The following is a 15102-nucleotide window of genomic DNA, read 5'->3' as shown; positions in this document are numbered from 1 at the left end:
TAAATCCGCTACTGGATACAATAGGCTGCCGTAATCAGTCACTAAATTCAATCAGGCGCGCCGAAGCCCCACTGTAATCAAGCCACATTTTAATGATATTAATAATAATATGGTCAAACCACCTACTGTAGGCCTAGGTCTAATTTAAAAATTTACATAAAATGCTAGAAATCTAGCCCTTTCTTGTGCCGAAAATACTTTTTGACGCCTAGGCTTGAGCCAACCAATGAGATTTGAGCTAAAGTTCACAGAAGTGCAAATTTCAAGCAGAAGTAGAATCTAGGCTAGATTCTTGGTAATGCCATTTTCTTTTCTTCTAAAATAATCTAGTTATAGAGATCTAGACCTAGAAATCTAGATCTAGATCTTAGATTCAATTCTGCTTCTTAGTCTAGATAATCTAGCTAGAATAAATTAAAAGATCTAGATCTAGATCTAATAATAATATAAATATAATTATATTCTCCTAATGCCTATTCCTACTAGTCACTAGTGACTAGTCTACTACTACTACTACTAGATCTAGATCTAGATTCTAGTACTACTAGAATCTAGATCTATTATTAATTTATTAGTATTAGTATTAGTCATTAGATAAATAATAGATATAAGTAGTAATTTATATAGTATAGAATCTATAGTATACTACTAGTATACTATATATTAAGTATTATATCAATATATAAATATATATATTATTATATATAGATCTAGACTAGATCTTATGTATTATTAGTAGGTACTAGGATTGGCCTCCCGATTCTCGCTGAGCGGCGTATTTTTTCTCCCGTTACCGACAGGTTTGCGTGTGCGGCTACGCGAATTCGACGGTTTAGTAAATTTTTTTCCTCTCCGTTATTGAACGGTCAAATTTAATGTGAAAATTGTTTTTCTACTTAAAAATGGACTTTGCCTGGTTTTTTATATTTTGTTTTTATTTTCATGGATTATTCAAAATGGAGTTTTTCATTGAAAATAAGGTAAGTTTGATTTATTATTTAAAATTAACTATTGGACGCATGTCTTTTTTTATTGATTGCTAGAGTCCCTACACCATTTTCCTCTATCATACTGAAATTTGAAAGAGTTTGGATGCAGCTCATAGAAGTTATATGCTGCACAGTGGGGTGTATGGTTAAGCGCTGTCTAGTGCTTACTTAGAAAGCGAAAGTAAAAAACCGGAAGGTGTCGGGTCTCTTTATTTCTTAATACTTTACGCTTACACGAGAGGGGTATGATTATGTGATGTGTAGGGTCTACTGTATTGTGGATGGGGAGAGAGTGGGGGGGGGGGAGGAGCTTGACTAATTGCATGACGTCATATGGTGTTAAGCGTAAGCATGTGTAAAGATGGCCATTAACTAGGAAATTATGTATTAGATTGTGGGCAAGATAGGCGTATCAACTTTGTTGTTTTTTATTTTATATTTGGAACAGTGTAATTTGTTAACTTATTTAATATTATTGTAGTTTTTATATATATATATATATATATATATATACAAATCGTATAGGCCCTAGCGTGTTTTATTTTTTTAACTGTGTTCACTGGGAAACGGTCAATGACCGTCCTATTTGACGTCACAGAATTACGGGTGAAAGTGAGGTCAAGTTTTGGCTTTTTCTGATGTGCTACGTGCGTGAGGGTTGAGTAAATGTAACTTAGTAAACATCGGTGGGTGATACAACTTGGTGACGTCATTTATGGACAATTTTTTTTTCGCCCGCTGATAGGTACAAAGACTTTACTACATTTTTAAGTTTCTCACCACATGTGTTTGAATGTAAACTTTGTAGCGCCGTGCAGTTTTTGTGTTATCACTGTAGCATGGGCGGTAAAGCTGTTTTATCGTGAGCGTTAATGACCACGTGCCTTATTGATGAGCGGTTTTGTCGGGGATTTCAGTGTCGGTTTTGTCGGGAATATCAGTGTCGATTTTGTCGGGAATATCAATGTCGGTTTTGTCGGGGATTTGAATGTTTTGACGCCGACGCGCGTTGTTTTGACGCCGGCGATAGTGGCGAACGTTGTTTTGACGCCGGCGATAGTGGCGAACGTTGTTTTGACGCCGGCGATAGTGGCGAACGTTGTTTTGACGCCGGCGATAGTGGCGAACGTTGTTTTGACGCCGGCGATAGTGGCGAACGTTGTTTTGACGCCAGCGATAGTGGCGAACGTTGTTTTGACGCCGGCGATAGTGGCGAACGTTGTTTTGACGCCGGTGATAGTGGCGAACGTTGTTTTGACGCCGGCGATTGGGGCGAGCGTTGTTTTGATATTGACGGTAGTGGGGAGGGGGGGGGGGGAGAAAGGAAGGTCTTGTAATAACAATACACATTAAATATTTGGTGTATTCAGAAAACCTTTTTATTTTGATGGGAAGGCAAATAATGTACTTGTACTGTTTACTTTTCCAGATAGAACCTACACTTCTAAACCAGCACATCTCTACAATATGATGAGCAGTTATATGGCCTAATGAGGGAACACTATGTAAAAGAGGAATTAAAACTATTAATATAAATAATGTGTTCATCTTTTATTTAGGCAAACTAATTAATTTGTGATATGAACTATATCCTTTTAAAACCAACCAATGTTGAACTTCTCCTGAAATGTAATATATTAACGAATAGGCAGAAACACATATTTTTTTAATTAAACTATATATATAAGTATATCAACAAGTTTATTACATTTATTCGAATAAAACACCTTACATTTCTAAAAGATTTAATTTGCCTTCATTTTTTTAATTTAAATATGTGCGCTCAGTTTTTCAATGTCAGGTGTGTCGATGACTCAGCATTTTACATTTTTACCATCCTTTACCTATTTGTCAACTATTTAGATAGAACCATCAAACACACTTATCTTAGAGCTTCACTTTAGTTAGTTGTTAGCTTTAGATTCAAATAGATTGAGCCTAAACAAATAGTGTATGAACAAATTTAGTATTTAAAAATAGGGGGTGTACCCTGTTCCACCCCTTATTTTTTGTTAAACAGATAGATTTAAACACATATTTTGATTGTTTCTGTTTGAGAATAGAGTCATCTAGAGCCAGACAAATTTTGAGACTTAAGTGCTTAATAACTCAAATTTGCCATCATGTTGAATTTAACATCAACAAGACTTCGGATTTGCGAAATGGCATAATCTATCAGCTCTGTAGCAGTTAAAACAAAAATCTTTTCAGTTATGAATATTATTTTGATTGTAATAACTGACACATCCATAGCTCATCATTCTCAGCAAGTTTGAGCTTAATTTTTCAAAGTGTTAAAATTTTAACTGAGATTTTATGAATGCACTGTATATGAAAAAATAGGGGGGGTACCCTGTTCTACTTCTGTTTTTGTTTAACTCTGCCCATAAATTTCTAATTTTATTGTTTATTATCCTTCCATATATGATAGATAAAGATATTGCAAAATTATAATCAATTTGACCATATGGTTTACAAGCTAGGACAATTTTAGTAAACGCTTAAAAAAACTCTAACACAGAAATTGGAAAAAATCCTATGTTAAAAAAATCACATTTTTTAATACGAAAAAAAATCATAACTATTTAACCGTTTGAGCTACATCAAAAAGGAAAACTGATCTGTTATTGTAATTTTTTGCTCCTTTTAACTGTAGTGGTTGTTTTCCTATTAAACCAATTTTCAAAATTTATCCTAGTACCTAATTATTAGTAGTTTAGATCTATCTACTACATCTAGAATCTAGTACTACTATCTAGAGATCTAGAATGTAGAATAGGTTGTAGATCTAGTTGTAGGCCTAGTTTACTTGATTACTTGTTGTAGTTTGTAGCATTATGATATTTTTATTATTTTAGGTAGACTCCAGATCTAGATCTAATCTATCGTTTTAGGTAGGCTACGTAAAATCGCCCGCGGCTAGTAATGTATGAAAAAGTTACCTCATTGTCAAGGCTTTAATTAATAGAAGTATATTGTCACGTTATTGTGATATATTTGTGTCAAATCTTACAGATAAATGAATAATAAACCTAAATCAATGGCTAAATAAATATATCAATATAACATTAATATATATAGAGAATCTAGTCATATTATATATATAGGCAAGAAATTAACTTTAAACAGCAGTGTTTGCGAGCAGGATTTGCTATATAAAAAGCGGCCATCTGTAGGTTAGAGTGGCTTCCCCTGAATCTCACGCTTATAGAGTCCTTGCAAACACGTGACCTAAATCACGTGATACCTACGTCCGCCGCCACGGTGGTGTACACCAGACGTAAACACAATCAGCTGTTCACCAGCGCTGGACGCGTTCACTGTAGGTAAAGAACAGAAAGAATGTGTTCATTATTTTCAAAAATCACATGAGTTAAAATATTATTTTCAAAAAATGCCACAGTTATCTAGTGCAGGAGAAACAGAATCAAAATTTAGTGGAGTAATCTAATAAAGACGTGAAGCCTACAAGTGATGCAGCAGTTGATGCTACATTCAAACATATCGTGTTGATAACTGCTTTGGGGAACGGTTTTTAAAACGACAACTCCACATCTTTGAATGTCTTGTTTCCCTCAACCTTGATCTTGTGGAGCATCAAGAGTAAGTGATATGTTTTGGGAACTGTAGGGGGGGGGGGCTTGGCCTTAACAATGAAGCAACCTTTTTGCACATTACTAGCCTCTGCCGATTTTACACACCTTAAACCATAGATTACCTTTATAAAATGTTTGCAAAAAGATTGTGAAATCTAATGATAAATTATGAAACAAGGGTGGTTCTTTTATGTAAATTTGAATTAATAATTGTGCAGGCTTTGATGAATGATGGTATGCTTTATTTTTAAAAATGTACATTTTTACTATGATTAATTATATTGGAAAAAACAACATGACCGATAAAGGTCTGAATCTTTAAAAATTCATAAGAAATGTATTTGTAAAATTAAATCACAATTTCTGTATAAAATAAGACCCACAGTGGTTTATTTAACTCATTTTGTATAGTTTTGTTTGCAGGCAAGTGTTTATATATTAAAATTAAGTTGATTTAGAGCATATATAATATATTGTTTTCAAATTAATTTTTTTATAGGAAAATAAAAAATAAAATGAAAAGTAATTGCACTTGGTTATAGATGAACCTCAGTAGATTTTGAAAAAAAAATGTGATTGCTTTGTGTATTGGAAATCAATATGATATTAATTTTTAAATTAATAAGAGACAGTGGTAAAAACAAATTTTAAAAATCTGTCAAGAGCCCTGGGCAGGTGTTTTTTTTTTTTAAAATGAAAATTATCTCCCTTTGTTCAAATGCTACACATACTAAGCTAGAGTAACTATGTAGGCATACGTATTAATTAAATAATTAATTTTAAATTGATTCTAGATATCTAGATCTAGATGTCTATACTAGCCTTAAGTCTACAGTTAAGTAAAAAGTATAGTAGTCTATATTTCACTAGATCAATTTAAAATAATTATATTGAATATTTATTGTAGAAACTAATCAAACTGGGTATTGTAAAAGTATATCCAGAATAATGAATAGAAATCGTTATGGAGGATACAGTCCTCTTCGAGCAAAAAGAAGGCAAAGTGATGCTAAATGGAGAGCAAGTGTAGCTACCTGCTATGATGCTCTTAAGTATGTTGTACCTAATGTTAAACACCTATCAAAGAGAAAGATTTCCAAGGTGAGAAGTAATTTTCATTTTTTTAAATTATGTCAAAGCATTGGCACAATGATTGTATTCAAATATGGGTATCTTTATTAAGTATTAAATTATCATGATCTTCAATCCTAGGCATTGATTTTGCAAGAATCTGAAAAACATATAAAAGACCTTGAAGATGCCATTAGTTATCTGTTAAATGTTGAATGTAAGTTTATTTTTACCCCTTGAGTGTTTGTTTTTCATAAGTTTTTGTAACTAATGTATTTTCTGTTGTAAGTTTTGTAATCTGTAAAAGAAGATGTTTAAAAATGAAATGAAAAGGAAAATGTAATTTTTTTTTAAGGTGGAAATAAAGGTAAAGCAGTTTTATGGAGAGAAGGAGCTCATTGGTCCCACTGCACCCTTGACAAACTACGAGCACAATTTTCAGAAAAACAACGAAGAGTATTTCATGCGTAAGAGTTTATTCCCATTTGTTTGCAAGCAAGACTCAAGATAACTGTTTTTTTTAACTGTTTAAAAGTTAAAAAATGTATTTGGTTGACTCCTTTTGCTGAATATTTTTTAAACTAAATTTAAAAACAAAATTTTCTATAAATAAAGCTTTGAATTTTGCTAATAGTTAACAGTTTGTTTCACTTTTAGATCAGTCCATGGGAGAAGGTGTTATAATCTTTTACATGATATAAAAGATGAAGTGTTCAATATGAAAGCTGACCCAAAGCTAATGGCATTTGTTAAGGAAACAACTGAAAAAAATTTTGTCTTAGATAATATTAACAGTGGTCCAACCATACTTGAAGAAGAAAATAGAGATATATCTGTTGCTGATGGTGACGTATTTGAAAAGCACCAAACCATAATTACAGCAAATGCTGTCACTGCTAATAATAATAAAGTTGTGTCCACCTTATGCAAGGGCATTCCTCGGTTTCCTTACCTGGGACTAAATAAGCATCATAACCAAGAGGTAAACATGCTTTATTTTTCAGGACTTTTTACTCATTGTTTTATTCCAAAAGTGAAGATTGTCTGATGGATTTTTAAATGGTGGCAATCAATACTATATGAACTAACTATAGGATCATTTTTTTTTAATTTGTACATAGCAAATTTGTATAGTGATAATCTTGTGTTATATTTTTTAGCATCAAAGTGAAAGAAGACTACACATACAAAGTAATGCAAAAGACTCTCATAACAAATCTTTACATGTGTATAAAAATGAATCCAAGAGACTTTCTAACACATCTTCAGAAGTAAATGTTCAAACTGTGCCGTGTCTGAAACCTGGAACACCTGAATCCTCATTGAATAAAATAGATGTACAGAGAAAAAGTAATAAAGACAAAACAATTAATATAGATAAGCAGGACAGAGTTGAGAATAGTAATGGAGGTTTTTATATATTGTCTGAAGGAGGAGAATATACATGTTTGCTTAAAGCTCTTGAAAGTGATAATAATGATCAGGTATGTAAACTATTGTGTGTGTATGTATATATATACACACAAACAAAATATTTGTTATATATATATATATATATATATATATATATAAATAAAATATATATATAATATATATATATATATATATATATATATATATATATATAAAATATATAAAATATATATATATATAAAATATATATAATATATATATATATATATATATATAATATATATATTTACAAAATGAAAGTATCGCCGTCTATTTTTATGCCTGATCACCATGAAATTCCAGAAAGTTATTAAGTACACTCTAGCAAAGGTTTTTGGCATTAAAAAAATTAAATATCCTTGGGACATTACCCTACTTGTAGTATGTATGGTTCCCCTGCGGCTACCTTAGCACCTTTGGTCTGCTGATTGGGCACAATGAAGAGGTGGTTGGGGTACTAATTGAATCAGATCATACTGTACCTGGACATCCTGTACTCTAGGAAAATAGTGAGCTACTACAGTCACTGACTAATCCAAACCAGCTGTGACACATAACACCATAGTGTAACTCTTAGTTTATAGATTTCACTTGTTTTTATAACATAGCTATTTATTTGGCCCTAAACATAATTTACTTTGGTTTGTTTAGAAACTATTCTCCTTAATTGTCAACTTTTGATTCTCAACCCTAATCAGGAAGTTCCATCTGTCAAATCGCCCAAGAAAATTGGGAAAATTAAACCACCTGGATTAATTTGTGTAAGCAGTGAATCAGATTACAGTATTGAAATAAAAAAAGAACTAATCAAAGTTGAAACTGAAGAATTTACAAGTCTGCTAAAAGATGTTGAAAATGTTGGCTGTAATAACAAGTCCACTAATCAGACAAGTGCATTAGATCCCAAGACTAGTGCTTTTAGCAGTCCATGGTATTCTCCTCATGTAGAACTAAAGAAGGAAATCAAAGATTTTAAAACCCCAAGTAAGTTTTTTATCACAGTTAAATAAATGTTTTTAAATTGTCATAGTTACAAGATAGTCAACAGTAAATTTTAGCTACAATAAGGCAAGTTTGATATACATGGGTTCAAGGAGAATTGCATGGTTTTCTTTTGTACACATTGTGTTGTTTAATTTCCTTTGATGAGAATGTAATCATTTACTTTTTTGTACAGGAACCAGTGGAGATCCTTTTTTAAATTCAATGTGTTCTCCAAAATTGGAAGTATCATTGTGTTCAAATGCTGATAATGAATTTACCAACAGGAGATCTGGAAAATTTGTTTCAGCAAGGAAAAGGGTATTTGAATTATTGTAATATTTTGCATCAATATGATTGTACTTCAAATCCTAATATATAAAATCCCATGTGCGCACTTCTCTCTCTCTCTCTTTTTCTTTCTCTCTGTCTGCAGCATATTTTAGGCTATATGATCAGTATGTTCAGCAATATATGGAGAACTGAAAGATACAGACTTTTGTTAAAAATAATATGTTGGATGTTTTAAATGTATAAACTAAATTTTATTTAAAAAAGGTAAATAAAAATAAAGGAATATTCTAATGTAGAAACACATTTTTGACTATGCAGCCTGAAACGTGTTTATTGTTGTGACAAGAATGCATAAAATAATGAAGTCTCATGTTTCAAATACGAAAGGAAGTCTCATGTTTCAAATACGGAAAGTATACAAAACTAATGACATCATCTTCCAATTTTAGAATATGAAGAAATAAACTATTTCATTCAAATTTGATTTAAATTTATAGATCTACTTATGAAGACGTACGGCTATGAAATGTATATAATTTTCTGGGCCAAAAGTAATACAAACTACTTTAAAACACAACAAATACATTTGAACAGCCGGGTTTTTAATGTAAACATTTAAGTCTCTTAATCAGTGTGTGCAGTTAATATGGTGTTGTGTTGACTAATAATGTATATAATTTGGGTTTTCTAATAGGTATCGGTAGCCTATATTATTTTAAATGTGTAGTATTTTTAGCTATTTTGTTATTTCATTGCTTTGTCACTAATATCGTTTAACTTGTAGTAAAGCACATTGCATTTTGACCAATAACATTTTTATAAAATATTTTTCTCAAACAAGTATTACATTAAAATATATAGGCCTTTTATTCACATGCAATGGGTACTGATGGCTAGTAATGTAGAATAGAGTTGATGTTGATTTATTGTTCAGATGTTTTTGTCTAAACCAACTTATAATTTCCATGCTATTTATTTGTCTGCAGCTTAACTTCAATATCCAGCCAACCTCAGTGGGAACTTGTTCTATCTTTGGTTCCCACATGTTAAGCCCTGACAGATGGCCATCACCAGTCTCCACATCAAGCTTCACACCTGTCAAACTTCCAGATGACACCAACTGTGAGACAAGTAACCCACTTGATTCATTTGTCTCACCATGGAAGGTCCTACACTCCCCTTTTGATTCTTCAAAGATAGGAAGTCAGGTAGCATCACTTTCAATATATTTTATGCTATATTTTATCCAAGTTTGTTTCATTATTTGACATAGTCAAACATTGAAATACGATAGCTTTGGTTTGCCAACATTTTTACAAAATTTTAAAAAATGTAATTAGTTAGTTGAAAACAGCATGTTTGCACATTATTTTTGACATATCTGGCAAGTGAGTAAATGACTTAACTCAAGATTTTTAGAAACAATGTCCATTCACCCTAGATCTGCTATTTAGTAAGATATGTTGGGCCTTGTCTTAATAATATGCTAATATAGAGCAGTTTGGTACCCAGCTCAAGGCAGTAGATTGTCCCCTGACAAAACTCCCCTCATGTTTACAAACCTGGGAAGGTACAGGGAAGGAAGTAAATGTCTGTTGCCAACTCACTTGTCTAACTGTCAGCTACAAGGGTGCAAGAAATGATTGAGTTTTCATCATATTGCGTTCATCCTGTTAAAGAGCATAGCTCACCTTTTGTCCTACATTACAATTAACACACTTGATTACTTTATACTTGATAGATTATATGTCAAGATTGGCCTGGTAGGGCTGCTAACCCAAAATGTCCCAAGTTCTAATCCTTGATCAGCTGGGGACTGAAAACTCATCTAGGAGAGACAGAAAACTTTTAAATTAAAACAATAGTGGAGCCCTTAATCAACAGGATCAGCACTTCAGGTTTCCTTTAGGCAGCTCCTGCAGCTAAGCTGATGCTAAGTTATATAGATAATGCCTCTTGTTAGGCTCCATCAGCTGTGTGGCCAGAGGCAGTCTGTAACATGGGCAACAACATCTAGCTCTTCTCAACTTGCTGCTCATATCTTGTGCTTGGATTTCTGAGGCATAACCATCCAATGGTTTATTATTAGAACATGGAGCCATTATTATATTATTATTATGTTCCTGCCTATGCCTGACTTTTCCAGATATAATGATTTTTCTTGATGTTTCTATTGTTATTTGAATATTTATGTTATATGTAATTATCTAAATAGATTATTTTTAGGTAAAAAAATTATTCTTAGATTGGACACTTTTGTTAACATTTTTGACAAAGGTTAAAAGGAGTTATTAAAAAGAGATTAATACAACTGGGATTATTTTAATTAAATAAGACTAATTTGCCAACCATTGATTATTAGGGCTGAGTTGTTTTTAAACATGTCTAATATCCACACGAAAAATGCATTGCTAAATTGGTCCTATCTCATCACACTGGTAACAAAAGTCCTAAACCAACACCACCCCCCCCCCCCCCCATGTTACAGCATAGGGAAAAGCTCAGTATTAGTTTTAGGTGCTCAGTTACATCTCAAGATTAATAAGTATTTTGACTGCTAACATGTTGCTGACAAAGATTAATACCTATGAAAATAAAATTAAACTAAATTTGTTTATACTAAACAGAGCTACCTGAATAACAGTACAGGTTTAGAAGACAGCCTTCTGTGTTTAGAGACAATGGATGCCATAGATGAAGAGGAAGAAAATCACAATGAAATGTAAGTCTCACATTACACAAGGAATCTTTGGCACTGATAGTTTTTTTTAGCATTTTAAAATCTACTATTTTCTATATTTTTTTTTTATTGCTGAGAATCCACAATTGCATAATTAGTTGGCAGTTATATTCCTATAATTTAAATATACTTTACAAGTCAACTTTGATGTTTCAAGAAAATAACACTTATAATATATCTCTAAATATGTGAACTGCTAATTTTTAAAATTTGTAACCTTTTAATGTATCATCTATGTTTAACAATTTATCATCAATGCTTAACCCATAAAAGCATTTAAAGGATATATGTAAAATAAATATCTGATCACAGAACTCCAGCACAACATAAGAAACAAAAACAACAGGAAGGAACATACAAGAGAAAATTGTAAGTAACCCTTGAAACAAGTTCACAGTAGTCAGTGTAAAGGTTGTGTAGCGGCCAAGTTGTCAGAGATTTTAAAATATAGCTCCACACAGAACCTACCTAGGTGCAGTGCTGGGGTATACTGGCAGTTGGGTCAAGCCAACAGGTTTCAGCCTAATTAATTTAGTTTAGTGTGGTTTCTGCATTGGGCTAGCAACCCACTAGAGTAAAAAAAGTAAGTGCCACAAAAATGTTTACAACAAAGGAGATTTAAAAAACCTGGTGCAAGAATGATTGAAAAGGATATTAATATTTGCCCCTGGTTTTTTTAAGTACCTGCATAGCTAAAAGTAAACTCAATCACAGCTTTTGCCGTTTATGTAAAACAAATTACAAACTAATCATAATTGAAGGCTTGGAAAATATTCAAACAAGAAAAACTAATGAGTAGCATATGACAGGGAAATTACACTTGTTAGGAAAATAATTGATACAATTTTTTAAATAATTTTTTACCAAAATCATCAATTAGAAAAATACTTTGTACACAAGCATAACTGTCTAGCAGCTGAATAGGTTTCCTATTTTTTTTTAAATTCTATTTTGCCAATGCTTTTATAAAACAAAACAAAAAAATGATGTAAAAACTACAAGAAGTAAACTCAACTTAAACTAATAATGATCATGGGACAAAGATACAATTATTAAAACATTGATTCTGACAAACAAAACAGTAAATATAGAGAATATTATCAACTTCTGGGAGCATCACATATTAACAGAAGCATTGCATAAGTGTTTAGATGTAGCAACTGAATAGTGTTCTGTATTTTTTAAATTGCCCCTTTTTTTCAGGTTTGTGTCCCCTGAAACATCAAAATCACAACCTAAATGTCGTAGAAGGCTTGAAAGGTATATTACAATTATTCTTACATTGGATTGTAGTGCAAACAAATGAAGTAAATCTAAAAACTAGAAGCAGGAAATACAACCATTTTAACATTTACGACTTCAAAAATAGTTATAATGTATTATTTCCTTGATCTTACTATGCTAACTTACAATAAAACACCTAATGTTAAAAAATAATTCAGTGTTGGCTAAAAAAAAGGCTCTTAATGTTGGTTCAATTTGTCTGTAGGTTATACAACTGTTCCAGTGGCTCTCAAAATGTAGATGACAGTCATGTAGTACCTCAGCTGGAGCTGACCATTTTAAATGACAAACTGGATGAAGAGATGGCACAGTCTAATAATGAATCACTTGCTACTGATTCCTCAGATTTTGATGGGTAGGCATCTCGTTAATTAACTACCTAACTTTTATGTTTCCTTTTTGTATGCCATCTGGAAAGTTTTGAAGGAAAAAAAAGAGTTCCAGACTAAAAAAATCTAGAAACTGCAAGATTTTGGGCCAGTTAACCAGCATTGTGTTGGTTGACTCTGAGTGAAGGCCTATCCATTTTCTCTTTGCAACACCTGTAGTGAATTTGTTAGGAATGAGTCAATTGTTCTTAGAAGGGCAAGAAGAAAAATTAGTATCTTAATAAATACTTGTTAATACAGCATGAAAATTTGTTGAACTATTAAGCCAAGATAGCTCTTTAATTAGAATGTCTTAGTGATATTTAGGACCAAGCCAATATTATGGAAATCCAATTTAATGTGTATGTGATATTTTCACATTATTTGCATGTTGTAGGTATTTTCGTTTATGAACCACATTGATGCTTGATATAATTTATATCATTGTAAAGGATTGATAGGATTGCTAGAATTTTAGGAGATCGCAGTAAGTTTTAAATAGAGTTATTTGAGGTAGGTTAGCACAAAAGTAGGGGAAATTTTCACAAGTAAGCGCTAGAATTTGCGCCAAGAGCAGGGTCTCAACCGAGATACTCGGGGGTGGGGTATATAAACCAAAGGCTTAGCCTTAGAGGGGATAGAGAAGCGACGGCCGTAGCCAGTAATTTATGCAGCACATATGTTGGCGCTACAGTCTTCTTAGATGCGCGCTACACAGGCAATTCCTGGTCAAGAAAGATACTGTACTGTTCGCATCATCAAATAAAGTTTTACATACAATTCATTCTTCATTTTTGATAGTCTGTGACAGAGAGCAAGAAAACCTCGCTGCGATGATGTCATCTTGTTATCTCCCCTTTAATTCTTGAATATAGCAATTTTAAATTAAAGGCTTTTATTAAATTAGTTTGTCTAATTTGATTTTAAAAAATTTAACAAATGTGTTGTGATCTAAGATCTACCATTGTGCTGAATTACAGCTCAATGGGAAGTGGGTTCAGTTTAAATTCCAAGGTTTGCAGAGCTTTAAACAATCATAACTTTCAATAGCTTTAATTTTTTAAAAAATGTTAATAGAATATTTTAACTGTTACCTAAAATAAATGTACCAACTATCTATACTATAATTAAATTAATTTTTGTTTTGTTTATGTCACGAAAGCATTATCTGTATTAAGTCTTGAATTTGCCCCCAAAAAAAAACGCAATATTTTGACTTTCTAAATTATTTGTTTGTCTCTCTTGAACAGATTCTACTTTTACTATCGTCAAGTGAGTCAGCAGCTGAAAGATAAACTAGGATCCCATGATCTTGACTCTCAAACCGTGGCTGCTAAAGTGGCACACATGTGGACAAAGTTGGCTCCACAGGAAAAATCCACCATGTCCACATTAGCAAACTTGGAAGTGCAAAACTGTGATGAAGAGAGATATGGTACATTGAGTCAAGACCTTGATGATGTGAAACCATTGGACCCCTTAGAGTTTATTCCTTCATTCATGTAAATTTTAATTTTGTTCTGGTTGTCTTTTTTCATTTTGACATATTGTTGTAATAAATAAAAAGAGTTGGCCAACTTTTCTTGCCAGAAGATTCTCTTTTAGCCTGCTTTATTTCTATGTTTGTGCTGTATGTACTAACACCTTATGCAAGCCAGAGAGACACTACATTAAAATCAATCCTTAAGGCTAAAGCTTAAGAAGTGGCCACGAGATGATGCATAGCCAGTGTTTCTTCCAGACTTTTTTCTTGGGGGGGGGGGGGGGACACTATATTTTCTATATAAATTTCATTCTGTTTGGGGGGGGGGGGGGCTGGAAGAAACTGCATAGCTGTGACCGTAAATTTGAGGCAGATATCTAGTTGTGTCACTGATTGAGCCAGCTTAGAGAGAATATCTCAGGATGGAGAACTGATTAGCTCTATATTCCAGCAAGAATGATGGAAGACTGTTAATGCTTTTCTTTTACATGGTGCTTACATTTGTTATGTAGAGGACTAGTGATGTGTATGAGGGGTGTGTGTAAAAGCCGAAGGCTGGGTTTGTAACTTCTCATAGTGGCTATGCTGTAGTAATGTCTTAGTGGTCTGATGTCCTGTAGCTGTGGTCTGATGAAAGAAGAAGAGGTTTGTAACATTGTTACATTAAAATAAGACCTCATATTATTAGGCCTATATTACTATTATAATAATTATTTTTATCCCAACTACTGTGTTAAATAATATCCCTGCCCCCTTATGTGCACGATCCCGCAGTACATAACGTTAATTAAGAAATTATTTTTAATTTTAAAAGCCGAAAAATAATGCGTATGTTTAAAGTATG

The 15102-nt window shown here is 32.5% G+C and overlaps 1 protein-coding gene across 7 annotated transcripts; it reads left to right on the top strand.

Annotated features, from left to right (window-relative positions):
* The first annotated feature begins 165 nt into the window (after positions 1-165).
* Positions 166-14359, top strand: LOC131937372 (uncharacterized). 7 transcript variants are annotated; one of them, XM_059294753.1, is made up of 15 exons: positions 807-980; positions 2419-2494; positions 5493-5686; positions 5798-5873; positions 6012-6123; positions 6314-6638; positions 6817-7140; positions 7807-8092; positions 8286-8410; positions 9370-9591; positions 11011-11105; positions 11436-11492; positions 12327-12383; positions 12613-12762; positions 14026-14359. In XM_059294753.1, exons 3-15 carry the CDS (start codon positions 5534-5536, stop codon positions 14279-14281), a joined length of 2238 nt encoding a protein of 745 aa, XP_059150736.1. In that variant the 5' UTR covers positions 807-980; positions 2419-2494; positions 5493-5533; the 3' UTR covers positions 14282-14359. The 7 variants fall into 7 exon arrangements, with proteins under 7 accessions (XP_059150735.1, XP_059150740.1, XP_059150736.1 ...); XM_059294756.1 differs by lacking the exon at positions 807-980 and adding an exon at positions 1369-1734; XM_059294752.1 differs by lacking the exons at positions 807-980; positions 2419-2494 and adding an exon at positions 166-295.
* Positions 14360-15102: the final 743 nt, after the last annotated feature.

The sequence above is a fragment of the Physella acuta genome, unplaced genomic scaffold (assembly GCF_028476545.2).
Source record: "Physella acuta isolate Inbredline_101_S28 unplaced genomic scaffold, ASM2847654v3 ptg000208l, whole genome shotgun sequence".
Lineage (NCBI taxonomy): Eukaryota > Metazoa > Mollusca > Gastropoda > Physidae > Physella > Physella acuta.
Note: the sequence above shows the minus strand (reverse complement) of the source record. Positions and strands in the feature narration are given on the sequence as shown.

What these genes read in the sequence shown, in the direction of transcription:
- LOC131937372 (XM_059294751.1), top strand. An exon ending in TTATCTGTTAAATGTTGAAT is followed by an intron (nt 5,874 to 6,011) that starts GTAAGTTTATTT and finishes TTTTTTTTTAAG; the next exon opens with GTGGAAATAAAGGTAAAGCA. An exon ending in ATAAGCATCATAACCAAGAG is followed by an intron (nt 6,639 to 6,816) that starts GTAAACATGCTT and finishes TATATTTTTTAG; the next exon opens with CATCAAAGTGAAAGAAGACT.